The 27,869-nt window shown below is 46.3% G+C and overlaps 1 protein-coding gene across 2 annotated transcripts in view; it reads right to left on the reverse strand.

The window, feature by feature from the left end:
- Positions 1-24,257, reverse strand: part of rgl1 (ral guanine nucleotide dissociation stimulator-like 1) — a 37,721-nt gene extending 13,464 nt beyond the window's left edge. Inside the window, exons 1-2 of one of the 2 annotated variants that reach the window (XM_045687537.2) lie at positions 23,630-24,257; positions 2,985-3,095 (exon numbers count right to left, since the gene is read on the reverse strand). In XM_045687537.2, the coding sequence (XP_045543493.1) occupies positions 2,985-3,095; positions 23,630-23,785 (267 nt within the window). In that variant the 5' untranslated portion in view covers positions 23,786-24,257. Of the gene's footprint in view, positions 1-2,984; positions 3,096-5,258; positions 5,492-23,629 lie in introns of those variants that run through there. The other variant, XM_045687538.2, reaches the window with a different exon arrangement.
- Positions 24,258-27,869: the final 3,612 nt, after the last annotated feature.

The raw sequence follows: 27,869 nt of genomic DNA on the forward strand, positions 1-27,869 counted from the left end.
GATCAGACAAGATTGAAAGAACCAAGGATATTAGAATGATGAGAACGGGGGAGAGAAATGGAGGGAGAGACAGAGGTGTTGAGACAAAGGCACCCTATATTTAATTCTTAAGCAGATGGGTATGAGTATTGTGTCTGCTGGGACAAGAATTAGAAGAGAGATATTTGGTGCTGCTAGCTCACTAAAACAGGAAACTCTCCAATCTGCTTCTAATCACGGAGTGGAGCACCCCTCCTCCACCCTGTCCTCTGGCTAAGAGAGGGAGGCAAAGAGGACAGCAGACTCAGTTCAACTCACAGTAGCTCTCCACTCTCAAAGTCAGTACTGCTCTCCGGCAAAATCTCACCACAAATGTACTGACTGTCAAGTACCAAACATATACATTCACATTTGTATAGCATTTCTTCAGATGGCACTCCATGGGCAGTGCCACAACAGTAAACAAAGCGCCAGTGTGGCTCGCTGTTTACATCATCTTGCTTTGCCACTAAAGAAATGAAGGGATTACAATCACCAACAACCACAAAGAGACAATCAACAGAACAGACAATAGTCTTGTTTTCACTAGCTTACTCATACATTCGCATATACAGAACTCCCACTCCCTCCCACTCAGGGGCTACAATAAACAAGCACTCTAAATGTATACTGCCATATGATAATGTGGGGTAGTTGTTCTCATCCATATGCTTTGCTTTTACAGGATGCAACATGCAGGGAAAGAAGAATTGTGGTGGCAGTTGGGTCGTTCCACTTCAAAAAGCACAAGAAAGACAATTTCAACACCCACCATCTCAGATTGTTGTTAGACACATATGATTAGCATTCCTGCTAAATTATTTTTTTTTTAAATATAATTTGTTCCCTGAGAAATGAAGCTGATTGATTGCACACAAATTGACCATTTTAATTTATAGGATTCATATAATATTCAATATTCAAAAATTATAGTACCCAACCTATTTGGACCTAACTTTTTTCTAACAATGTGTAAGACATGAGGACTCAAAAGAGGTGGTCAATAGCCTGTTGTATCAATTCTCTATGTTTGACAAGTAGTATGCCACTGCAGCTCAGAGTATTGTTTCTTAATCCTATGTCATGACTTCTCAGTGAATTTGGTGATGGTTTCTTTCCCCTGTGGAGAGAAATTAGTAATTGAAGTTGTTGGGTGTATGTCCCATCCTACATCCTGATAATACCAGGTTCTGACCACTAGATGGTGCTGTTCCTGCTATTAGGCTTTTTTTTTTTAAGAATCCCCCATTGTTAAAGGGATAGTTCACCCAAATCACAACATTTACATACATACGTACATACATACATACATACATTACATACATTACATACACACATTATATTGTGTTCTTACCCTGTAAGCAGTCTTTGGGCCAGGTATGACAGCAACCCATGCTTTGGTTGCTTTTTGGCATTTGTGGCACAAATCCAATGCAAGTCAATGGTAACTATATTAGCATTTCTGCAATTCATATCCCAAAAATCTGTAAGCAATATCCTTGAGTTACACAATCTATTGCTAGATACTTTAGGATGATTTGCAAGAAAATGCTAACATAAGTACCATTGACTTGCATTGGATTTGTGACAAACATTCAAAAAAGTTTGCATTTTAAACAGTGACTTTAATGACTCATTTGTCTGAACAGGCGGGGTGGGACAAATTCACTGAGAATACATTACATAGGATGGAAAAAAACAATACTCTGAGCTCCATACTAGTTGTCAAACAGAGAACTGATACTATATACTTGTTGTTGGGGTGAGATTGGCGTGGGGTGTTGGGCGTCCGTGGATGGCTTTTGACCACTTCTTTGGATTCCTCATGTCTAACTCATTGTTAGAAAAAGGTTTGGTCCAAATCAGATGTTAGGTACTATAATTATAGAATATTACATTAATCCTATAAATTAAAATGGACAATTTAGATGCAATCAATTAGCTTCATTTATCAGAGATCAAATTATATTTCAACAAAATAATGTTTCCGGAATGCTTATCTTATCTGTTTCTAACTACAGAAACAATTTCAGAATAATCTGAGATGGTGGTTGTCAAGGCTTGCTGAAATGACATGGAATGACCTAATTAGAACCAGACAGAGATAATTAGAGGACGCAACATTGCACCTGTTTCATTATGGCATCTGTTAGAGCATTGGCATTGTGGCCATCTCCATTTTGAAGTAGTACATTTTCTTATTCTGCTACTTCTATGAGTTGGTATACAAACTGAAAGGGTGCATACTGCCACCTGGAATGTGCCGTTTGAACAGGTATAAAGCCAAGGTTGGCATTTTACTGCCACCTGCAGTTATGGAATGTGAGTATAATTGATTATAATTCATGAGTATAATTCATTGGCTGATCCCTCTTGATGATGTGGATGGAATTTTGTGATTCTTCCTTAACCCATAGGAAGTCCCTCCCAGTTGACTACTTCAAAATTGTAAAAGTCCTCAATGGCGCTGCCAGTGCTAAAACAGGCTTTTGGGCACCAGAGTACTCTCTCTCTATGGAACTGGTAAATCAGGAAATCACATGACTTTGACAAACAGTTGAGTAGGCTATTTGTGTAAAGGTTTTTATATGGCCTGCGCAGGGTGTTGGCAAAAATGGGAGAATTCAACAGTTTAAACGTTAAAACACCCAGTGATTGCAAATTGACATTACTGCATATCTTACAATGAAACAGACAAGCTCTATCCACGAAACTATTATTGTAACCCTCTCCTTTCACAAAGAACTATAGACTTATATAATTGCAAAGTGATTCAATCTGTCCTATGTTGCCATGTTAACTAGTGATTATATAATCAATTCTCCAATGGAAAGATTCAATCTGTTTATAGATATAATGCATTGATCAGGGTTATTGTTTGAGCCTGATAAAGTCTCTCACAAGTTCTCAAGTTTGCGTGCTTTCAACCAGTGTGTTGTAGTGAAAGAGCAGAGTGGTCCACTCACCCCCAGCCATCTTGCTCCCTTGTTGGCAGCCTGCTGAATCTGGACCCTCTTCAGTGTCACGTTGTATATTGCTCCCTCCTCCACTTCCTCCCCCCAGTCCTGCACCGAGCTCTGTGGGAGAGACATAATTACATTTTAGTCATTTAGCAGATGCTCTTATCCAGAGCGACTTATGAATGCATACATTTCATACATTTATTTCCGTACTGAGCTGTTGACACACAGACAAACCCTCCTCTAGAACACAGGACCACAACAAAGCTGAACAAACCAAAACTGTAGCAAAATGTATCACATTTAAAAAGAAGTGTGTCTAGAAACAAAAGAGGAGGAGTTTTGTTATGACTCAAGGACAGAGCGAAAGAGATAGAGAATGAAACCCATACTGAGCTGAGTGCCACTGAGTAGGAGAGACTGTCTCCCTCACCCCCATACCTTTCGCCCTCTCTGAGAGCGGAGGTCAGAGCTGGAGAGGGCCACTGGAGCGCAGGAGATGAGCGCTAAAGCTGAGAACTGTCTGTAGACTAAAGACAATAAAAGATCGCCTGCTTGTCTGAGACTGGCTCAACCTGAAGCCTCCCTCCCAGAGCCTGGAACTGGTGGAAATACAGTACATGTACTGCTCACTGCTCCACACACACACACAATGTAGTCTACTCTCTGGCTCTGAATCCATATTGCCTCTCAGCTATGCAGAGCACACACAGAACTGCAGTTCACTCAAATCTGCCCAGTCAAGGAAGGCAGCCACATGCAGTGTAACGGTGACCAGATCGAATTTCAATCCCATAAAGAGGAGCTGTTTAGAGGACAGAAGCACTCCAGCAAGTCCAAACTCTCACTTTCCACCGCTGCCATAACAGGACAATGGCAATATCCACTCCCTCCCCAGACAGAGTGGTGGCAGCTAGAGTCAAAGGTTACGGCTGGCCGTTAACAGGCTTAAAACGCCAGCTCTTAAGGCCAGTGGCACTTAGCCCGGGACTGTTGTGGGTGGATGTTTGGGTTCTAACAAAAACACAGCACAGAGGGCCATGCAGGGAACCCACCCCAAACAATCAGTCAGGCACTGATTAACAGTGTGGGGTGGCAATGGGCTCTGGTATAGAGAGAGAAAGAGGGCCACAGTGGAGTAACTGAGTGCAGGAGATAAAACAGGCCAGAAGGTCTGTATTTTCCATCCGTTTCCTGTACAGTGCTGCCTCTCTGCCTGCGAGATAAATACTTCACTCAGTGAGTTATGCAGTCCAGTCCACTCCAAAACAATAGCAGGAGGTATTTCTGCTCTGTGGCCCAGCCTGCTGAGTCCACAGTTTGCACAGAGCCTGCTCTTTGTGCCAGGCAGAAATGTTTTTCAGACTGGGGTTTAAAGGCCTGCCTGCTTTGTGGACCAAGTTGGAGCTTATGGTGTACCAAAGGCCCCGGGTGGGAGTTATAAAAAGAGAGATCAAACAAGTTATTCTGTCACAGGGGACATTTTAGCCTCTAAAAGGACCCAGCTCAGTGTGTCATCTAATAGGCCTATAATACAAAAGCTGAGATAAACATGGTTGTGAATAGGAATGAGTTTAGAGACTACATGGCATATAAATGACTCCAGGATATAAACAGAAGATGGCTTGTTTACTAACTCCAATTTCATAATTGCTGGACAGGCTTCAGTTTGGAAGGATGCTCCAAATCAGCGGAGAAGGATGCCGACTACAGAATTGACTATTTACTCGGGCAAATAACAGTCTGTCTCCGACCCGCTTCTGCTGACATCACAGAACACTAGTGTTGAGCCAAGTGAAAACAATACGCTCAAGATAACAACAACGGTGTCAAGTCTTTGGGCTGATCCGTAGGCTTTGTGCTTGCTCCAGACGCAGCTGCAGGGACCCGTGAAAGGAGCTCACGCCCCAGGGCCAAGGCAATTGTTCTACCATTTCACTCTCGGCTCAGAGACAAAAGTTTTTCATTTCTATGGGTAAAAACGAATGGTATCATATTTATTCGGACACTAGTTACATTTCCATAGCGCGGCCGCGTCTTTACGCAGAACGTTTACGCGCAGGCGATACAGACCATTTAAAGTGCACCACGAGAGCGTTGAGGGAGAGAAAACAATTAAAACTCAATGTTCAAATTCATCCCCCGCCGCCCCCCCTCTTTCTTTCCTTTATCCGCTACTTTCCCAAGCATACCCCCTCCCTCTCCAGCCTCTCTGAAAGCTGACTCTCAAACCACAAAAGCAACAGTCTGCAGCACGGAAACAGCGGAACTTCTTTTTACCATCTTAGCTTTGCAGGCGAATCTCATGGTCAGCGCTTCCCTCATGATCCGGGGACTGCATCAGAACACGGTATAAACAATCAACCCAGGCAATACATGTTTCCAGTCCCCAGCGACATACGGTGCGGTCCTGCTCTGTAAAATATTTTCTTCACTACACAATCCGTCACAGCTCTCTTGTCTGTGTCGTCCTCCTCTCTTTCAATCTCCCCTCTTCCTCAGCCCCCTGTTGAATGGCTGAGCTCCGCCCACTGCACTCGCGGTCCTCCCAATAACCCATCCCGTTACCATTTTCTTTAGATTTTTCATTTTCAGGAAGAACATTATGTGAAAGATACAATCTGACAGTAAATTTAAGATAGTATTTTAGTGCCCGTCGAGATTTTCGTTGATATTACGCATGCATGCTTGTGTGTAAAGCTTAAAGGGTCAATCTGAAGTTCCTTCATCCATTTTTGGACTTTCATTAATAATATATACATATTGATTATTGAAGAATATAATTTATAATTGCCTCATGAGCTTAGTTCAACTATCAAACGCCATCAGAAACCCCAAAACATGCTTGAAACTATAATGTGTATATCTTGGATGGTCAGTCCTAGCTCTGGCCATGAATATGAGTGGTTACATTTCTCCAGGCCCACCCTTTAGCTTTTAACCAAAACAGAGGTGGGGTAACGCTTTGTTATTGTTTCAACTAAGGATTGGCCCTTTAAACCAGATAGTCCTTGTTCCAGTGAGACAATACTAGAAGGCTGGAGATGCAGTCACGACTGTGTATTGTTTATGTGAATAGGGTGTGTGTGTGAGAATAGTTAACAACTGTTCCACTGTTTATGTATTTGTACACATAGTCAACCACCAGTGGTGTAAAGTCCTCTGCTCTCATCCTTCTAGACCTATCTGCTGCCTTTGATACTGTGAACCATCAGATCCTCCTCTCCACCCTCTCCGAGTTGGGCATCTCCGGCGCGGCCCACGCTTGGATTGCGTCCTACCTGACAGGTTGCTCCTACCAGGTGGCGTGGCGAGAATCTGTCTCCGCACCATGCGCTCTCACCACTGGTGTCCCCCAAGGCTCTGTTCTAGGCCCTCTCCTATTCTCGCTATACACCAAGTCACTTGGCTCTGTCATATCCTCACATGGTCTCTCCTATCATTGCTATGCAGACGACACACAATTAATCTTCTCCTTTCCCCCTTCTGATAACCAGGCGGCGAATCGCATCTCTGCATGTCTGTCAGACATATCAGTGTGGATGACGGATCACCACCTCAAGCTGAACCTCGGCAAGACGGAGCTGCTCTTCCTCCCGGGGAAGGACTGCCCGTTCCATGATCTCGCCATCACGGTTGACAACTCCCTTGTGTCCTCCTCCCAGAGTGCTAAGAACCTTGGCGTGATCCTGGACAACACCCTGTCGTTCTCCACTAACATCAAGGTGGTGACCCGATCCTGTAGGTTCATGCTCTACAACATTCGCAGAGTACGACCCTGCCTCACACAGGAAGCGGCGCAGGTCCTAATCCAGGCACTTGTCATCTCCCGTCTGGATTACTGCAACTCGCTGTTGGCTGGGCTCCCTGCCTGTGCCATTAAACCCCTACAACTCATCCAGAACGCCGCAGCCCGTCTGGTGTTCAACCTTCCCAAATTCTCTCACGTCACCCCGCTCCTCCACTCTCTCCACTGGCTTCCAGTTGAAGCTCGCATCCGCTACAAGACCATGGTGATTGCCTACAGAGCTGTGAAGGGAACGGCACCTCCATACCTTCAGGCTCTGATCAGGCCCTACACCCAAACAAGGGCACTGTGTTCATCCACCTCTGGACTGCTGGCCCCCCTACCTCTGAGGAAGCACAGTTCCCGCTCAGCCCAGTCAAAACTGTTCGCTGCTCTGGCACCCCAATGGTGGAACAAGCTCCCTCACGACGCCAGGACAGCGGAGTCAATCACCACCTTCCGGAGACACCTGAAACCCCACCTCTTTAAGGAATACCTAGGATAGGATAAAGTAATCCTTGTAACCCCCCCCCCCCCCTTAAAAGATTTAGATGCACTATTGTAAAGTGGTTGTTCCACTGGATATCATAAGGTGAATGCACCAATTTGTAAGTCGCTCTGGATAAGAGCGTCTGCTAAATGACTTAAATGTAATGTAAATTTAAATGTACTTAAGTAAAAACACTTTAAAGTGCTATTTAAGTCGTTTTTTGGGATATCTGTACTTTACTATTTATATTTTTTACAATTTTTACTTTTACTCCACTACATTCCTAAAGAAAATAATGTACTTTTTACTCCATACATTTTCCCAGACAATCAAAGTACTCATTACATTTCGAATGCTTAACAGGACAGGAAAATGATCCAATTCACACACTTATCAAGAGAACATCCCTGGTCATCCCTACTGCCTCTGATCTGCCAGACTCACTAAACACAAATGCTTGGAGCTGCCCCTGGCTATTCATACATTGTAAAAAATAATAAAAATGTGAAATGATTTATACTTTTTACTTTGACTTTTGATACGTAAGTATATTTTAGCAATTACATGTACTTTTGATACTTAAGTATATTTAAAACCAAATACTTTTAGACTTTTACTCAAGTAGTATTTTACTGGGTGACTTTCACTTTTACTTGAGTCATTTTCTATTAAGTTATCTTTACTTTTACTCCAGTATGACAAGTGAGTACTTTTTCCACCACTGTCAACCACTGTCAGTGGAGAGATAGAAATCAGCAGGTGGTCAAACATTTAGAGAGTTATTATGAAGTCATTAGGATGATCAATAACAGTATGTCTCATGTAATAACTTCAGCCACCAAGGCCCACACAATGTACTGTGAGTCATGTACTGCACCAGTAGGACTAGACTTCCAGTGGACAATGGAAGCCCTCTGTAGGAGAGTAGGCTGGCCATGCCTTGACCCGTGTCCTCTGACTCTCATACACAGGCCCATGTAACACACAACGTCACACAGCATCACACCAAACGTCACACACAGTGTCAGTCGGTGCCCACAGACGTACAGGCCAGCCATGGTGTCACTGCTCCCCAAACAGCCCAGTCCAGGTTGGCTGCAGGCCGGGCCAGAGGCCAGAGGCTGCCTGCCTGGAGGGCCAGGGGTCCAGGGAAGCCCTGTGTAGCCTGGCTGGAGGCCAGTTCCCAGGCTGGCTTGCCCCACCATCCACATCAGTCTCCAGGGCTCTGGGAAGCATTAACAGGCAGTGGGAAAGGTTGTGACCCCTGGCTCTCCCCCCGGGACTGTTGTGCTGCTCTCAGAGGTGAGTGATGTCATCCTTCTGTGCGACAATACTCCTTCTGACAAATGTGACAGGCACAGCTCAACTCTACTGGACCGATGTGCACACATCTCCCATTTCACAAGGAGTTGGTTTGGGATGCAGAGAGAGGGCTAAGATCTTTGGTGCAATCTACGGAGTTTGGTGCTGCACTGTTCAGATTAAATAAGAGACTGTTTGTGTTGGCACAGCTGCTGGGGATACTAAATAAAGCCATATATCTGGTTGATTTACAGTACTAAGATCCTACTGCTGCTCCAACAGATCTTATAGTCTGGAGCATGTCTCTATGGAAAAGGAGGTTTGTTTGTCTGGGGGGCCGGAGGAGGGGTGCTGTTCTTCCTGAGTTCTGGGATAAAATATATCTCCAATATCATAGCACAGACTGGGGGACTGCACAGAAGGGTCAGCTCTCCCCCTGGCTGGACCCCTGGACCCCCGGCTGCCAGCCTTCCCTCTGGGGGACCCCTGTCTACCCCCCCCCCATCTTCCCCTCTGTCTCAACAAAACCAGGACAGGGAGCTGCAGCGCGGAGTGGAGCCGGACAAAAACAGGAGGAGCACGGTGCTGTTGTTGCACCACTGTGGGGAAAAAGGCACATTCCAGGAAATCTCCCACTTCCTGCCTGCAGCCTCCCGACTCCACAGAGCCTGCTGTCCTCATACATGACGGGTGGGGCTGGCAGGGCTAGAGCCATAAAACACTACTACTGCTACAGAGGGACAGGAGAGTAGAGGAGAGGAGAGGAGAGGAGAGGACAGGACAGGACAGGACAGGACAGGAGAGGAGAGTATAGGACAGGAGAGGACAGGAGAGGACGGGAGAGGATGGGACAGGAGAGGACAGGACAGGAGAGGACAGGACAGGAGATGAAAAGAAAAGTACAGGAACCATAAAACTCTACATCAAGGGGACAGGATTGCATCAGAACACTCACTTACAGAGAGAAGAGAAGAGCCGAGAAGAGAAGAGAAGAGAAGAGAAGAGAGGAGACACTCAGTACAGCACTATAGGGATCTAACTATCCATCTCAGAGCCAAGAGGGTTTTGCAGATCAGACAGCCAGACTGTTCAGGATGGTTTGAAGCTGCTCTGGTTAAGTGAAGAGGATCAAGAGGTCATTGTCAGAGAAAGTGTACTGTACTGTTTAGTGGATGTTGTCAGAGCTGTGTGTGTGTGTGTATGATTGTGTGCGTGTGTGTAAGCGCATGTGCTCGTGTCATAAAGAGTTCATAGAGCTCATAGAGAAGCCATTTAAGCCAGAAGAAGCCATTTAAGCCAGAAGAGATTAAACCAAAACAATAATTAGTGGAATTCAGAGGGAATTTAGGAATAATTACTATATTTTGTACATCAAGCTGGATGGAAATTTTAAGTTGAACCTTTATTTAACTAGGCAAGTCAGTTAAGAACTAATTCTTATTTACAAGGATGGCCTTTCATTAGCCTGATATGAGCAAAAAATAAGATTCATCCTCACTATTAAGGTATTGGCAGCTGTTAGAGCCAGAGATTCCAGTGGAAACTCTGTCATTGCATCATTACATAACAAGCAGTACTAGGAAGGTCCTGTCAGCATCCAATGCCGGTCTGTCTGTCTGTCTGTGAGACACAGGGAGGGATCACTTCCCCGAAGCCTCTACTCCCACTACTACTGTCACTATTGTGACTACGTTATGGCAGGTACACTTTGTGCCTGTGTGTGGGTGGGCCATGTGTCCTGCTATATGTGTCTGTGTGTAATTTACACTGTCCGCGCATGCAGATCAGTGTGTGTGTGTGTGTGTGTGTGCCTGTGTTTGTGTTTTTACCACACTATCCAGTAGGGAGTGGTATATATGTAAGATGGTGAATTTATCCGATGCAACGTGCAGGAGCCACAACGCCAGAGGAGTTGGTTGTTTTTATGACTTTATGATCTTCTATAGCTTTGTAAAACCTAAAAGCTGAGCAATCAAAGTTAAAGGTGCAAAATGCAGAAATTGCTCCGCCATTTCCTGGTTGCTAAAATTTGAATAGTTCCCCTAATTTCATTGGCATTGCATAGTGTAGAGAATCATTGTACCATCTAAACTGCTGTGAAATATATTTTCTATAACCAAAAATATTGTATTTTCAGTTGTTTGAAGCTGGTGTACAAAATAGAAAGTAAAAGACTCAAAAACAAAACTTAAGAATAGGAATCGTATAAATAGCGCACATAGAACAGATATACCGCCTCGTAGACTTGCTTTCAATGAGAATGACAGATCTACAACTCAAATTTCTATATGAGTTTGGTCAGGTCTCCCAAGAAGTTACATATTGCAGCTTTAAATGTCATGCTCCTTGCCCAAGGCCAAGCTCTTGCTGCGGGTGAATCTCTGATCCACCTCTACGCAGACGACACCATTCTGTATACATCTGGCCCTTCTTTGGACACTGTGTTAACTAACCTCCAAACGAGCTTCAATGCCATACAACACTCCTTCCGTGGCCTCCAACTGCTCTTAAACGCTAGTAAAACCAAATGCATGCTTTTCAACCGTTCGCTGCCCGCACCTGCCCGCCCGACTAGCGTCACTACTCTGGACGGTTCTGACTTAGAATATGTGGACAACTATAAATACCTAGGTGTCTGGCTAGACTGTAAACTCTCCTCCCAGACTCATATTAAACATCTCCAATCCAAAATTAAATCTAGAATCGGCTTCCTATTTCGCAACAAAGCCTCCTTCACTTACGCTGCCAAACATACCCTCGTAAAACTGACTATCCTACCGATCCTCGACTTCGGCGATGTCATTTACAAAATAGCTTCCAACACTCTACTCAGCAAACTGGATGCAGTCTATCACAGTGCCATCCGTTTTGTCACCAAAGCCCCTTATACCACCCACCACTGCAACCTGTATGCTCTAGTCGGCTGGCCCTTGCTACATATTCGTCGCCAGACCCACTGGCTCCAGGTCATCTATAAGTCTGCTAGGTAAAGCTCTGCCTTATCTCAGCTCACTGGTCACCATAGCAACACCCACCCGTAGCACACGCTCCAGCAGGTATATCTCACTGGTCATCCCCAAAGCCAACACCTCCTTTGGCCGCCTTTCCTTCCAGTTCTCTGCTGCCAATGACTGGAACAAATTGCAAAAATCGCTGAAGCTGGAGACTTATATTTCCCTCACTAACTTTAAACATCAGCTATCTGAGCAGCTAACCGATCGCTGCAGCTGTACATAACCCATCTGTAAATAGCCCATCCACTCTACCTACCTCATCCGCATATTGTTTTTATTTACTTTTTTGCTCTTTTGCACACCAGTAGTTCTACTTGCACATCATCATCTGGACATCTATCACTCCAGTGTTAATTTGCTAAATTGTAATTACTTCGCTACTATGGCCTATTTATTGCCTTACCTCCTCACGCCATTTGCACACACTGTATATAGACTTTCTTTTTTTCTATTGTGTTATTGACTGTATGCTTGTTTATTCCATGTGTAACTCCGTGTTGTTGTTTGTGTCGCACTGCTTTGCTTTATCTTGGCCAGGTCGCAGTTGTAAATGAGAACTTGTTCTCAACTAGCCTACCTGGTTAAATAAAGGTGAAATAAAAAAATACATTTAAAAAAGGGCACAGTCAGTGCCCACTAACAGGTCAGGAACTGGTCCAACAGATCTTGTGACCTCTCAGCCATGCAGATTACAGTTTCCACTCTCTTGCTCATGTTCCTCCTCTCTCTTCATATCTCTCCTCCATGTTTCTACCCTCTCCTTCGCTCTCTCCCTCATGTTTCTCCACTATTTTCCTATCTTCTTGAGTTGCCCCCCCCCCTTTTCCATGTTTCCCCCCTCTTCTTGTCTCCCCCAATCTCCCTGTAGTGCATGTTTCTCGCCTCACCTCTCATTTTTCTCTCCCCCCTTTCTCTCCCGTCTTCTTCTCTCCTCCTCTTTCCTCCTCAAAATCAAATCAAATTGTATTTGTCACATGCGCCGAATACAACAGGTGTTCAATGAATAGAGTTAAGAAAATATGTACTAAATATAATGTACTAAAAATGAGGCTATTTCCCGGGGGGGTAAATGTAGACTTGGTGCTCCGGTACCGCTTGCCGTGCGGTCGCAGAGAGAACAGTCTGTGATTCGGGTGACTGGAGTCTGTGATAATTTTTTGGGCCTTCCTCTGACTACGCCTGGTATATAGGTCCTGGATGGCAAGAAGCTTGGCCCCCCTATAGTCCACGATCAGCTCCTTTGTCTTCCTCACGTTGAGGGAGAGGTTGTTGTCCTGGCACCACACGGCCAGGTCTCTGACCTCCTCCCTATAGGCTGCCTCATCATTGTCGGTGATCAGGCCTACCACTGTTGTGTCATCAGCAAACTTAATGATGGTGTTGGAGTCGTGCCTGGCCACGCAGTCGTGGGTGAACAGGGAGTACAGGAGGGGACTAAGCATGCACCCCTGAGGGGCCCCTGTGTTGAGGATCAGCGTGGCAGATGTGTTGTTGCCTACCCTTACCACCTGGGGGCGGCCCGTCAGGAAGTCCAGGATCCAGTTGCAGAGGGAGGTGTTTAGTCCCAGGGTCCTTAGCTTAGTGATGAGCTTTGTGGGCACTATGGTGTTGAACGCTGAGCTGTAGTCAATAAACAGCATTCCCTTTGTCCAGGTGGGAAAGGGCAGTTTTGAGTGCGATTGAGATTGTGTCATTTGTGGATCTGTTGGGGCGGTATGCGAATTGGAGTGGGTCTAGGGTTTCCGGCATGATGGTGTTGATGTGAGCCATGACCAGCCTTTCAAAGCACTTAATGGCTACTGACGTGAGTGCTATGGGGGGGGGGTAATAATTTAGGCAGGTTACCTTCGCTTTCTTGGGCGCAGGGGCTATGGTGGTCTGTTTGAAACATGTAGGTATTACAGACTCGGTCAGGGAGAGGTCTCTGATCCATTGTTACCCTGTGAGGCCCTGTGTGAGGCTCTATCAGTGGCCTCCTGGCCTCATTAGCATAGTGATTCATACAGCCGGCCAGACTCCAGAGGAATGACATCATCACCACTGCCAGTAAACCCCACTAAGACACTGAGAGCCCATCCCCTCCCTCTGGATGGCCACCAGCTGGGGCTGCAGTGTCTTACAGAGGTCTTTGGGAGCACCGACAACATTACATCATGGCTTATACAGATTGATCCTAGAACTGCCCAGAGAAGAGTAAGATGAAATTGCTCCTAGATACTGAGGTCAGTTTTACATTTTCCCCCACCTAAGCTGATCCTAGATATGTGCCTAAAGGCAACTTATAGGCCTATCCAAAGCTTTCCGAGAGGCAATATTACAGGCTGATCCGGAGTGTTCCACAGTGTTCATCTGGGGTCAATAGGCTTGAGCCGCCCTCGGCACCAAAACAAGGATAATCCTCAGTTCTAGGCTGTGTTTTATGATGACTCACACTGTACTGCCATGTCTTATAGACATTACGGTAACTTGGGGTATCCCCAGTAGCCCTCCATCCCCACCCCTGACCCCCTGCCTATAAGCCCTAATTAAGAAGTGTGGGTCTGCCTGTCTGGCCTCCTGTTACAGTCAGAGCCATCTGTTTCTCATAGCTACTGTAGCACTACAATTCTGCTGAGATGAACACCCACGGATGCATAGAACCACTCACTCCGTTCTATATTGAAAACCTAGAAATGGACACGCTAGATCTGCAAACATTTTATGGCCTGAGGGTTCAGACTACAAGTGGGTGAGATGCTGACATGCCAGATTGCACTAGTGCTGACCATTCATATTAATAACTGTCCTGAGTACACCACCCTGCACTGCCCACTTGGACATCGGCCCCCTCTCTACCCTCTCCTCCACACACACACACACACACACACACACACACACACACACACACACACACACACACACACACACACACACACACACACACACACACACACACCACACACACACACAGTCTGCCTGCTCAGGCAGAACACGCAGTAAGCTGGGACACATGACTGGGATCAGGCTGGGGTGTTGTGGGGAGGGGGGGGGCTCACATTGTTTACCGCAGTCCTCTTGCACAAGCTGCCAGGGGCTGGGGTTTTTGTGGTGTGCAGTCCAGGTTTTGTTTGCGTGTGCATGATTTAGTACATCTATTTGATTTAAAAAAGGTTAGTGTGCTTACACAGCCTACAGCCACTGTACCACTATCATCCGCAGCCTGAAGCCCATCCAAATGTGTGTGATCAACATCGACCCCCCCTCACACATGCACACACAGCTGCTACAGTATCAAAACCACTCAGAATTGTGTCACCAGTAGGGGGGCACCATATTGCCTTGTGCCCCTATGGTCTGATGAGTTTCTGCCCCAGTTGAGTGATCTGACCCTCTGGTGTGATGTGTGATGCCCAGGCCTGGACTGGAGGATGACAGGGACAATAGCCAGACTATTGACTCTACACAACTTCTCTATGCCCCAATTAATCCAGGACCCATAATACAGTGTGAACCATGGAGCAGCTAGCTAGACTTGCAAGATGCTACCCAAGAGTGTGAAATTAATAGGATGCCAACAAAGAGGTGTACTTTGAAGAAAATATATTTAGTAAATGGGTCTGCAATATATAAAATCAAATCAAATCAAAATGTATTTGTCACGTGCGCCGAATACAACAGGTGAATACAGTGAAATGCTTACTTACAGGCTCTAACCAACAGTGCAATTTTTAAGTAAAAAATAGGTATTAGGTAAACAATAGATAAGTAAAGAAATAAAAACAGTAAAAAGACAGTGAAAAATAACAGTAGCGAGGCTATATACAGTAGCGAGGCTATATACAATAGCGAGGCTATATACAGTAGCGAGGCTATAGACAAGCACCGGTTAGTCAGGCTAATTGAGGTAATATGTACATGTAGATATAGTTAAAGTGAATATGCATATATGATAAACAGAGAGTAGCAGTAGCATGGGGGGGGATGGGGGGGACACACGACACGACACACACATTGTAAATAGTCCGGGTAGCCATTTGATTACCTGTTCAGGAGCCTTTTGGCTTGGGGGTAAAAGCTGTTGAGAAGCCTTTTGGTCCTAGACTTGACACTCCGGTACCACTTGCCATGCGGTAGCAGAGAGAACAGTCTATGACTGAGGTGACAGGAGTCTTTGACAATTCTTAGGGCCTTCCTCTGATACCGCCTAGTGTAGAGGTCCTGGATGGCAGGCAGCTTAGCCCCAGTGATGTACTACCCTCTGTAGTGTCTTGCGGTCGGAGGCCGAGCAGTTGCCGTACCAGGCAGTGACGCAACCAGTCAGGATGCTCTCAATGTTGCAGCTGTAGAACCTTTTGAGGATCTGAGGACCCATGCCAAATCTTTTTAGTTTCCTGAGGGGGAATAGGCTTTGTCATGCCTTCTTCACGACTGTCTTGGTGTGTTTGGACAATTCTAGTTTGTTGGTGATGTGGACACCAAGGAACATGAAGCTCTCAACCTGCTCCGCTACAGCCCCGTCGATGAGAATGGGGGTGTGCTCGGTCCTCCTTTTCCTGTAGTCCACAATCATCTCCTTTGTCTTGATTACGTTGAGGGATAGGTTGTTATTCTGGCACCACCCGGCCAGGTCTCTGACCTCCTCCCTATAGGCTGTCTCGTCGTTGTCGGTGATCAGGCCTACCACTGTTGTGTCGTCTGCAAACTTAATGATGGTGTTGGAGTCGTGCCTGGCCATGCAGACATGGGTGAACAGGGAGTACAGGAGGGGACTGAGCATGCACCCCTGAGGGGCTCCAGTGTTGAGGATCAGCGTGGTAGATGTGTTGCTACCTACCCTTACCACCTGGGGGCGGCCCATCAGGAAGTCCAGGATCTAGTTGCAGAGGGAGGTGTTTAGTCCCAGGATTCTTAGCTTAGTGATGAGCTTTGAGGCCACTATGGTGTTGAACGCTGAGCTGTAGTCAATGAATAGCATTCTCACGTAGGTGTTCCTTTTGTCCAGGTGGGAAAGGGCAGTGTGGAGTGCAATAGAGATTGCATCATCTGTGGATCTGTTTGGGCGGTATGCAAATTGGAGTGGGTGTCACGTCCTGACCAGTATAGGGGTTATTTGTTATTGTAGTTTGGTCAGGACGTGGCAGGGGGTATTTGTTTTATATGGTTCGGGTTGTGTGTGTGTATGTAGAGGGGTGTTTGGTTTATGTATTCCGTTTTTTTTTGTAATTGTTCTATGTTAGTATATTTCTATGTTCTGTCTAGTCTATTGTATTTCTATGTTTAGTTTATTGGGGTTGGACCTTCAATTGGAAGCAGCTGGTTATCGTTGCTTCTGATTGAAGGTCCTATAATTAGGAGTTTGTTTTCATGGGGTTTTGTGGGAGGTTGTTCGTTGCATAGCTGTGTGTTGCCTGCACGACTGTTTGTCGTTCGGCTTGTTTTTCATGTTTTGTTCTTAAGTGTTCTAATAAAGTGAATATGAGCAATCAAACCGCTGCGCCTTGGTCCATCCACCACGACGACCGCTACAGAACCTCCCACCTACCACGGACCAAGCAGCGGGGGAAGGAGCAGCAGGTGAAGAATTATATGTACTATCTGGAAACCTGGACATGGAAGGAAATTCTGGACGGGGCTGGACCTTGGCATCAGGCCGGGGAATACCGTCGCCCACTGGAGGAGATAGAGGCAGCCAAGGCGGAACGGCGCCGGTATGAGGCATTGTACGCGCCGATGGGGAAGCACGAGAGGCACCCCCAAGAACTGTTTTGGGGGGGGGCACACGGGTAGTTTGGCTGGGCCAAGGGTGAGCCCTAAGCCAGCTCCCCGTGCTTATTATGGGAAGCATTTGGAGCGAAGAGTGCCAAAGTATGCTGTAGTGCGCACGATATCGCCCATGCGCACGCACAGTCCAGTGCGAGCGATCCCAGCCCCTCGCAAGTGCCGTGCTAGAGTAGGCATCCAGCCTGGAAGGAGGATGCCTGCACAGCGCATCTGGCCACCAGTGCGCCTCCTAGGCCCAGGCAACCCTACGCCTGCTCTACGCACGGCAACCATCAGGCCTCTGCACAGCCCAGTTCGCCCTGTACCAGCACTCTGCTCGTGCAGGGCTGCTATTACCATCCAGCCAGGACGGGTTGTGCAAGAGGTGCGCTCCAGACCTCCATTGCTTACCCATGGCCCGGTGTTTCCAGTTCCTGCTTCTCGTGCTGGTCCTGAGGTGCGAATCCCTAGTCCGGCATGTCCAATACCAACACCACGCACCAGGCCTCCAGTGCGTCAGCCCAGTCCAACTCGGCCTGTTCCTGCTCTCCGCACTAGCCCTGAGGTGCGTGTCTCCAGGCTGGTACCTCCACTACCAGCCCCACGCATCAGGCTTCCAGTGCGTCAGCCCTTTCCAACTCGGCCTGTTCCGGCTCCCCGCACTAGCCCTGAGGTGCGTGTCTCCAGGCTGGTACCTCCACTACCAGCCACACGCATCAGGCTTCCAGTACGTCAGCCCAGTCTCGAGCTCCTGAAGACAGTGCCCCGTCCAGAGTGTCCGACGACAGTGCCCCGTCCAGAGTATCCGGCAACAGTGTGCAGTCCAGAACTGAGTGAGTCTGCCTACAGTCCGGAACCGAGTGAGTCTGCCTACAGTCCGGAACCGAGTGAGTCGCCCTACAGTCCAGAGCTCCTAGAGTCGCTCTACAGTCCGGGGTCGACGGAGAGGGACATCGCTGTAGAGACATTGTGTGAGTGGAGTGAGCCAGGGGTGGAGCGGGGTCTGCGTCCAGCTCCTGAGCCACCTCCTGAGGGGGGAGTATTGGGGAAAGGGGGGTGTTGTAGGAGCATGGTGTAGGAGCATGGTGGCCACCCGCCCTTCCCTCCCATGTAATTTTGGGATTTATTTTGTTTTGGGGGGTTATTTTTTTTTTTTTGTGTGAGGTGCATCCGGGGTCTGCACCTTTGGGGGGGGGGGGGGGGGGGGGGGGTACTGTCACGTCCTGACCAGTATAGGGGTTATTTGTTATTGTAGTTTGGTCAGGACGTGGCAGGGGGTATTTGTTTTATATGGTTCGGGTTGTGTGTGTATGTAGAGGGGTGTTTGGTTTATGTATTCCGTTTTTTTTTGTAATTGTTCTATGTTAGTATATTTCTATGTTCTGTCTAGTCTATTGTATTTCTATGTTTAGTTTATTGGGGTTGGACTTTCAATTGGAAGCAGCTGGTTATCGTTGCTTCTGATTGAAGGTCCTATAATTAGGAGTTTGTTTTCATGGGGTTTTGTGGGAGGTTGTTCGTTGCATAGCTGTGTGTTACCTGCACGACTGTTTGTCGTTTGTTTTGTTTTTCTTGTTTTGTTCTTAAGTGTTCTAATAAAGTGAATATGAGCACTCAACCCGCTGCGCCTTGGTCCATCCACCACGACGACCGTTACAGTGGGTCTACGGTTTCTGGGATAATGTTGTTAATGTGAACCATGACCAGCCTTTCAAAGTACTTCATGGCTACAGATGTGAGTGCTACGGGTCTGTAGTCATTTAGGCAGGTTACCTTAGTGTTCTTGGGCACAGGGACTATGGTGGTCTGCTTGAAACATGTTGGTATTACAGACTCAATCAGGGACATTGAAAATCTCAGTGAAGACACCTGCCAGTTGGTCAGCACATGCCTGGAGCACACGTCCTGTTAATCCGTCTGGCCCAGCGGCCTTGTGAATGTTGACCTGTTTAAAGGTCTTACTCACGTCAACTACGGAGAGCGTGATCACACAGTCGTCCGGAACAACTGATGCTCTCATGCATGCCTCAGTGTTGCTTGCCTCGAAGCGAGCATAGAAGTGATTTAGCTCGTCTGGTAGGCTCGTGTCACTGGGCAGCTCGCGGCTGTGCTTCCCTTTGTAGTCTGAAATAGTTTGCAGGCCCTGCCACATAAGACAAGCGTCAGAGCCAGCGTAGTACGATTCAATCTTAGTTTTGTATTGGGGCTTTGCCTGTTTGATGGTTCGTCGGAGGGCATAGCAGGATTTCTTATAAGCTTCCCGCACCTTGAAAGCGGCAGCTCTACCCTTTAGCTCAGTGCGAATGTTGCCTGTAATCCATGGCTTCTGGTTGAGGTATGTACGTACAGTCACCGTGGGGACGACGTCCTCGATGCACTTATTGATGAAGCCGGTGACTGATGTGGTGTACTCCTCATTGCCATCGGAAGAATCCCAAAACATATTCCAGTCTGTGCTAGCAAAACAGTCCTGTAGTATAGCATCTGCTTCATCTGACCACTTTTTTTATAGACCAAGTCACTGGTGCTTCCTGCTTTCATTTTAGCTTGTAAGCAGGAATCAGGAAGATAGAATTATGGTCAGATTTGCCAAATTGAGGGCAAGGGAGAGCTTTGTACGTGTCTCTGTGTTTGGAGTAAAGGTGATCTAGAATTTATTTTCCCTCTGGATGCGCATTTAACATGCTGATAGGAATGAGGTAAAACGGATTTAAGTTTCCCTGCATTAAAGTCCCTGGCCAATTGGAGCGCCGCCTCTGGGTGAGCGGCTGTTGTTAACAAATATGCACAGACCGCCCCCTCGTCATACCGGAGTGTGCTGTTCTTTCTTGCTGGTGCAGCGTATATCCCACCAGCTGAATATCCATGTCGTCATTCAGCAACAATTCGGTGAAACATAAAATATTACAGTATTTGATGTCCCGTTTGTAGGATATTCGTGATCGTACCTCATCTAATTTATTGTCCATTGATTGTACGTTTGCAAGTAATACTGATAGTAAAGGCAGATTTCCCATTCGCCGTCGGCGTATCCTTACAAGGCACCCCGCCATGTGTCCTCTGTACCTGCTGTCGCTCTCTTGCCAATGACGGGGATTTCGGCCTTGTCGGGTGTCTGAAGTACATCCTGCTTGTTGAAGAAAAAATCTTTGTCTAATCCGAGGTGAGTGATCACTGTCCTGATATCCAGAAGCTCTTTTTTACCATAAAATACGGTGGCAGAACCATTATGTACAAAATAAGTTACAAATAACGCAAAAAAAAACACATACTAGCACAATTGGTAAATTGGTAAATTATGTGACTGGAGGAGTCAGCCTTTTTCTGTACTTTTGGGTCAACACAGAAAGACAGTTCTATTTAGGACAATCAAGTGTCAGTTTCCTTCCCCGGACTGTAGCAATGGGAGGTTTGTTGAATGGCAGTGTTTTTACAGACAACCTCAGTTCTCCTCTTTGTCATAATAAATGACTCCATAACATACCCAACTCCATTGTCGTGTCATAATGGCACATGACTGTCAAGAAATGAAAGGTTAGCTAGAAAGGAAACATTTGAACGTCACATAAAAATAAAAGTGGAAGAAAAGAAGAAAAAACGGGAAGGAGGACTGCTTGGTCAGCTTTTCTATTTTTCCTTGGAAACCACATCATCATTGTGGATTTACTCTCGTGGTCTGCTATTGCTTCTGCTATTTCAAAGGCCCACTATCGAATGGCCCTGCTTGGTTTATTACCAGTCATTGGGTTTTGTTGAATATCGCCTGCATTCTAGTTTATTGAGCTGCGTGCTTTATCACCAAACTGCTCTGTTACACTCTCTGTGGCTGTGAGTGGAAAAACAGATCACAGTATCATCTTCCAGGAGCCAGGAGCCAGGAGCCAGGAGCTAGGAGGCAGCTCTATCTGTCTTTATGAGGCTCTAAGTCCCCAGTAACGTGGAACAGGGACACCTCAGCATTACATCTCTCTTTCTGACCTGCACTTTGAACCTGACGGCCATCATCCACAGACCACAGGACCACATAACAGCGCCATTAAAACACATTAGTTCAATCACTGCTTTACTTTATGGCTGGCCTGGTTTTGTAAGCGATCATTAAGAAGAGGAGAAGAGAGGAGGAGGGGGAGGGAGGGACACAGATAGATTACAACAATGCTTCACAAGCCAAGGGAGCAGAACTGTCAAAGTCTCAAAGTTCTACTGGACATAAATGCATAACAGGCATAAATGTTATGTAACTGTAGTCTGTAAGATTGGAGTAATTCTTCTCTTGTAACCACTAACAGGAGGAAAAAATGAAATACTAAATGTACCTGTGACATTCAAATAGATAGGGAGGAGAGAGTCTAATATAGGGAAACAGAGTGTGAATAGATAGGGAGGAGAGAGTCTAATATAGGGAAACAGAGTGTGAATAGATAGGGGGGAGAGAGTCTAATATAGGGAAACAGAGTGTGAATAGATAGGGGGGAGATAGTCTAATATAGGGAAACAGAGTGTGAATAGATAGGGGGGAGAGAGTCTAATATAGGGAAACAGAGTGTGAATAGATAGGGGGGAGATAGTCTAATATAGGGAAACAGAGTGTGAATAGATAGGGGGGAGATAGTCTAATATAGGGAAACAGAGTGTACTATCAGAGTACAGTGAGGTTGGCCATTCTCTGACAAACAATCAAACAAACACGATTCAGACTGCATTTAACTCACATAGGCTCATTGTTTGGTGTGTCAATGTCAAAACGAGCTTAGGCCTACTAGCCTACACACTGTGATTGTGTACATGTGCGTATGTACACAAAATCTGTGTGTGTATTATTATTTCGTGTGAAATCACAAATCTGTGTGTTTGGAATATGTATGTTTGGAATATGTATGTTTGGAATCTGTGTGAGCAGTGGTCAGTGGGAGAGGCCTGACGTCCGGCCTGGCCTTTCTGTCCGGGGAACAATGGGCGGAAACTGTCCAGCGAGTCGGGAAGAGACGTCAGCCAGGATGTCAGATAAGAGGACCAGTGGAGGACCATCACAAACATTCACAATGTCACACTTTATATTCACTGAGCACATGCAGACCTCCATTCAGATTATATCCATATTCACCATATCAACACTATGTACTTTAGTACTGAGGCACAGACCTACTACTAGTTGCCGTATCTACATTGCATACACAGACCACCCAAACACCTCTATTCTTAGATACCACATCAACAATGTTTAGGTAAATGCCAGATTCAAAAGATTCAGGGCTCACTATAGATACACAAAACATCTCCCTCATGCAAACACTCAAAGTGACATGGTTAATAAACTGTTATTACCTCTCTATAAACACACACTAATAGTACATCATATGTAAACACAACCATGATTCATGTTCCAGCTACATGGCTGATAGACTCTGATGTAACCACTTCTTGGTAGTTGGAACTTAAACTGTGTGGAAGGCAGCAGTGATGCAGGTTCCCTGAATGGATGGATGACCACTCAGCAGGTCAGTAGCGGTCAGGAGTGGTCAGAGAGAGAGACCGTGTGTTACCAGCGGTCAGCACTACCTACATGTTTCTGTGCAGCAGAACTGCTGACAGGGGCTAGAGACGAGGCTTCGCTTCCCGCTCAACAACAACCCCCCTTCTTCTCCTCCCCTCTTTCCCTCCTCCATTTCCTCAGAATCCCCACAACCACACAGATTGACCTTTGAGGAATAAACAGAGCTCAGCAGAAGTACAGGTCACACTTCTCTGCGAAGGTAGAGCTGTCCCCCTGTCTGTCTGCCATCTGCCATCACTACTGTACACAATCACATTGGACTGTTCCTTCTAGAACACTAAAGACTGTGGACATTGAATGGTCTGCCATCGTCTACTTTTCTGTCAATTTCCTGAATCCCTTTGTACAGTGTCTCTCTCACACCTCAGCCCGAACAATGAAACTACCAAAACGTATCTCCTCGAATTAGGCCCTGCAGACCTGAACACAGCATCACTGAGAGATTGAACACAGAGACAACTCAGACAGCGAGACAGAGCAGGAAAATGTATAGACCCACTTCAGATGAGAAGACCAGTCTATCGTACTGGAAGGACACAGCAGAAAGTGTGAAACAATGTTTCCCACCATAGACAGAGACACACAGAGAAAGGTACACGAAAGACAGCTACACACGCACACGCACACGCACACACCCACACACACACACACACACACACACACACACACACACACACACACACACACACACACACACACACACACACACACACACACACACACACACACACACACACACACACACACACTCCGGTAGTGACTGACCCAGTGTCGGGGGCTGCTCTCTGGTGATCGAGCCTGGTACCTCTGCAGGGCCACCCCCCCCTCCCCATCCAGCAGAGAGGCCTCCATGTCGGAACAGTGTCCGTGGGGGCCGGGGGGCCAGGGCAGCAGGATGGCCAGAGGGTAGTGGGATATCATGGTGCCCCAGCGGCTCAGCGGCACTGTTGGCTGGGCTGGCAGGACATATTCTACTCTGGAAGGCAGCGCGAGGGTGCTGTTGGGGGTTCCTCTGGATCTCTGGTTCCTCAGTGTCTGGATCAGGGTGGTAGAATGTTGTTGTGGATCCACTGGCTCAGAGTGGGTGTTGTCCCTGGTCTTCTGTACCCAAAGGGCTCAGGTTTTATTCTGTTATATTCTCTGCCTGTGTGGTTCAGTAGGCTGGTCAGTCCTCCTGCTCCCAGGCTAGGTTGCTGTCTCTCCGGTCTTGCAATTCCCTCTTCGCTATGTTCCTGGAGGTGTGAGTGAGGCTTCCTCTCCAACTGACACCGTTTCCTCTTTCTCTTCTCCTTTAAACTCACTCCTTCTCTCTCTTTTCCCCTCAGTGTGTGTGGAGCTTGGCTGTAGCCTACCAGCTCTGACCAAATGAGTGATTCAATTCTATTGTCTATCTCTCCTTCTCTCCCTCGCTCCCTCTGTCTCAGCCAAGAGTGGGAGGAGCTTAGGATAAGCCCCTTAACTATCCAGTCACTAAAAATGTGGATGAAAGACGGGAAAAGAGAGAAGGGAGGTTGATGTTATGGAAGGAGGATGTCAGGATTTACAATACATTGTAATGGATGTTTTCCATGATGTTAACTTGGATGGCCTAATTTATGTGGTACCTGAGCCAAAATTAATACACCACTCAAACCACTAAGCTCCATAGTCACAGCCATTATGAGAAAAGTAACACAGATTATGTTAAAGTATGATAGAGGTCTGGGTTGTCCCAGAGATCTGAGAGTAACAGTACAACCCTAACTGCTCTGTGCTTCAGCAGTTACTAATTCTACTGGTTTCTTAACCAACACTCAACAAAAAGTGGCAGATGATGCCCTTTGAGACTGGAAGCAAGGTTCAAATGGTCATAAATGGATAACGTTGGAGAATAGGATTTAATAGGGACTGAAAGAGAAAGAGAGAGAGAAGAGTGTGTGTCTGTGTGTTTGTGTGTGTGCATGTGAGTGCGTGTGTGTGTGTGTGAGAGAGAGAGAGAGAGAGAAGAGTGTGTGTCTGTGTGTTTGTGTGTGTGCGTGTGAGTGCGTGTGTGTGTGTGTGTGTGTGTATGTGTGAGAGAGAGAGAGCGTGTGTCTGTGTGTTTGTGTGTATGCGTGTGAGTGCGTGTGTGTGTGTGTGTGTGTGTGTGTGTGTGTGTGTGTGTGTGTGTGTGTGTGTGTGTGTGTGTGTGTGTGTGTGTGTGTGTGTGTGTGTGTGTGTGTGTGTGTGTGAGAGAGAGAGAGAGAGAGCGTGTGTCTGTGTGTTTGTGTGTGTGCGTGTGAGTGCGTGTGTGTGTGAGAGAGAGAGAGAGTGTGTCTGTGTGTTTGTGTTTGTGTGTGTGCGTGCGTGTGTGTGTGTGTGTGTGTGCGTGTGAGTGCGTGTGTGTGTGTGTCTGTGTGTGTGTGTGTGAGTGCGTGTGTGTGTTTGTGTTTGTGTGTGTGCGTGCGTGTGTGCGTGCGTGTGTGCGTGTGCGTGTGAGTGTGTGTGCGTGCGTGTGTGTGTGTGTGTGTGTGTGTGTGTGTGTGTGTGTGTGTGTGTGTGTGTGTGTGTGTGTGTGTGTGTGTGTGTGTGTGTGTGTGTGTGTGTGTGTGTGTAAGAGAGAGAGAGCGTGTGCAGTAGGGAAGAGAGTCAGTCATGTGTAAAACACAGCCGTTGCTGAGGAGGATTATCTGGGACCAGGCACCGCTCACACACAAACACACACACACACACCACACACACGTAGGCCTACACTCAGACCGCCATGCCTGGTTGCAACAGTGAATAGGACACAGGGTGAGGAAAGTTGCTTCCGATTGTTGCCAAAGCTTTGGATTCAGGCCTAACATCCTGTCCTCAGGTGAATCAGCAGCCACTGTAGAAACATCAACACATCCGGAGCACCCCTCTAAATACTCCTGTACACACACCAGTCATCACTAATTCACTCACGACCTAGTTAGTAACGGTTTCCTAACTCAACCACATACACACTCACATGCAATCTGGTGGAATCTGACATATCCATTCACTCTGTGCTACCATGGAGTGGAGGTAAGGCCTAGCTAGCTAGTGTAACCTCATCCCCTAAAACATCAACTTCCCTGAAGAACAGTAACTGTAACCTCATCCCCTAAAACATCAACTTCCCTGAAGCACAGTAACTGTAACCTCATCCCCTAAAACATCAACTTCCCTGAAGCACAGTAACTGTAACCTCATCCCCTAAAACATCAACTTCCCTGAAGCACAGTAACTGTAACCTCATCCCCTAAAACATCAACTTCCCTGAAGCACAGTAACTGTAACCTCATCCCCTAAAACATCAACTTCCCTGAAGCACAGTAACTGTAACCTCTGGATAATAGAAGTTGAACTGTCCTTGTAGTGTTATTGCCATTTGATTTCGGAGTACTGGTGGTAACATGACAGGGGTTGTACATTCTACCGAACACACGTTGACACACCCAATGAGAGTGAATCAACCCAAGTCTGGTCAGAGTTCAATGTGTTTTTGTATGAATGAGATGACAGAGGTAGGAATAGTGAGTGAATCACTATACAATGTCAGCCTGGTCGCTCCTAAAGTCAGATTTCTTCTGGACTTCTAGTGAACTGGCATCCCCCCTCTCTTCCTCTCCCCTCCCCCCTCGTTTCCTTTTTCTGTTGTTCATTCCACTTTTCTACTCTTTCCCCCCAAGAAAAAGCAGAACACTCCAATACTTACTCTCTTTCCCGCTATCTCCTTCTCTCTTTCCTGTCAATTCTCTCTATCGCTCATAGTGTAGCCTACACAATTTTACACAGCTGAGGGAAAGAGAGACCCACAAGTCTCACAACACAGCTCACACGCAATAAACTCACACACTCACACGCAGTACACACAGCAGATACTGCTGATACAACTCACAGCACAGTGTATCTTATGAGTATACAACCCAAATTAAATACCAGAGAAGTAAAATAAACATACTTTTTTTGTATCATATTACCATTTCACATGTATCTTGTGCGACAGAGAGCAAAAACATCTCAAATTTCCTTGTCTGATTTCATAACAATTATTCAGAGAGTCTTCGCCATGCCAAAATCATATTACTTATTCAGCTTTGTATAAACAGAGACAAATAGAGTATTTAGGGTGTCCTTCCCAACAGTAACTCTTTACACAAAACACTCCAGTGCCCTTGAGTGGCCATGGTACGTGGTACGGCCAGTGCCGTGCAGAAAACAAAACACTTCTTCACATGACTACACAGTGACTGTCTGAAGAGCTGTGGATGACAAAGACTGAAGGAAGTGTTGCACATTACCAGACAGACACAGAGGGGACAGTGCGACACAGAGCCTACACTATCTCTGGATCAGTGACGGAAGAAAAGGACAAAGGAGGAGAAAAAAGGATGGAGGCAGACAGAAACACAGTAAGAGAAGAAGCACTGTGTTTCTTAGAAACCAATAGTATTTCCTTTCTTTTCCCCATTTAATTTCTCTTATCTTTTACTCTACCCACTGCTTTCCTGCTACAACAGCCCTGCCATTTTGTTTTGTAAATAACAGAGCTGCACCACAGGGTTCCTCAGTAAGGCCAGGTACACTTATTCTCCACCAAGCTCAGCAAAACACCACTCTGCTATTTTTACAAGAGAAACTGTTAAGAAGAAGAGACTTGCTTGGGCCAAGATACACTAGCAATGGACATTAGACTGGTCTAAATCTGTCCTTTGGTATGATGAGTCCAAATTTCTGATTTTTTGTTCCAACCGCCGTGTAAGTGAACGGATGATCTCCGCATGTGTGGTTCCCACCATGAAGCATGGAGAAGGAGGTATGATGGCGAGGAGGTGCTTTGCTGGTGACACTGTCAGTGATTTATTTAAAATTCAAGGCATACTTAACCAGCATGGCTACCACAGCATGATACATTTTACATTTACATTTAAGTCATTTAGCAGACGCTCTTATCCAGAGCGACTTACAAATTGGTGCATTAACCTTATGATATCCAGTGGAACAACCACTTTACAATAGTGCATCTAAATCTTTT

The sequence above is a fragment of the Salmo salar genome, chromosome 10, assembly GCF_965601325.2.
Source record: "Salmo salar chromosome 10, fSalSal1, whole genome shotgun sequence".
In the NCBI taxonomy this organism is placed as follows: Eukaryota; Metazoa; Chordata; class Actinopteri; order Salmoniformes; family Salmonidae; genus Salmo; species Salmo salar.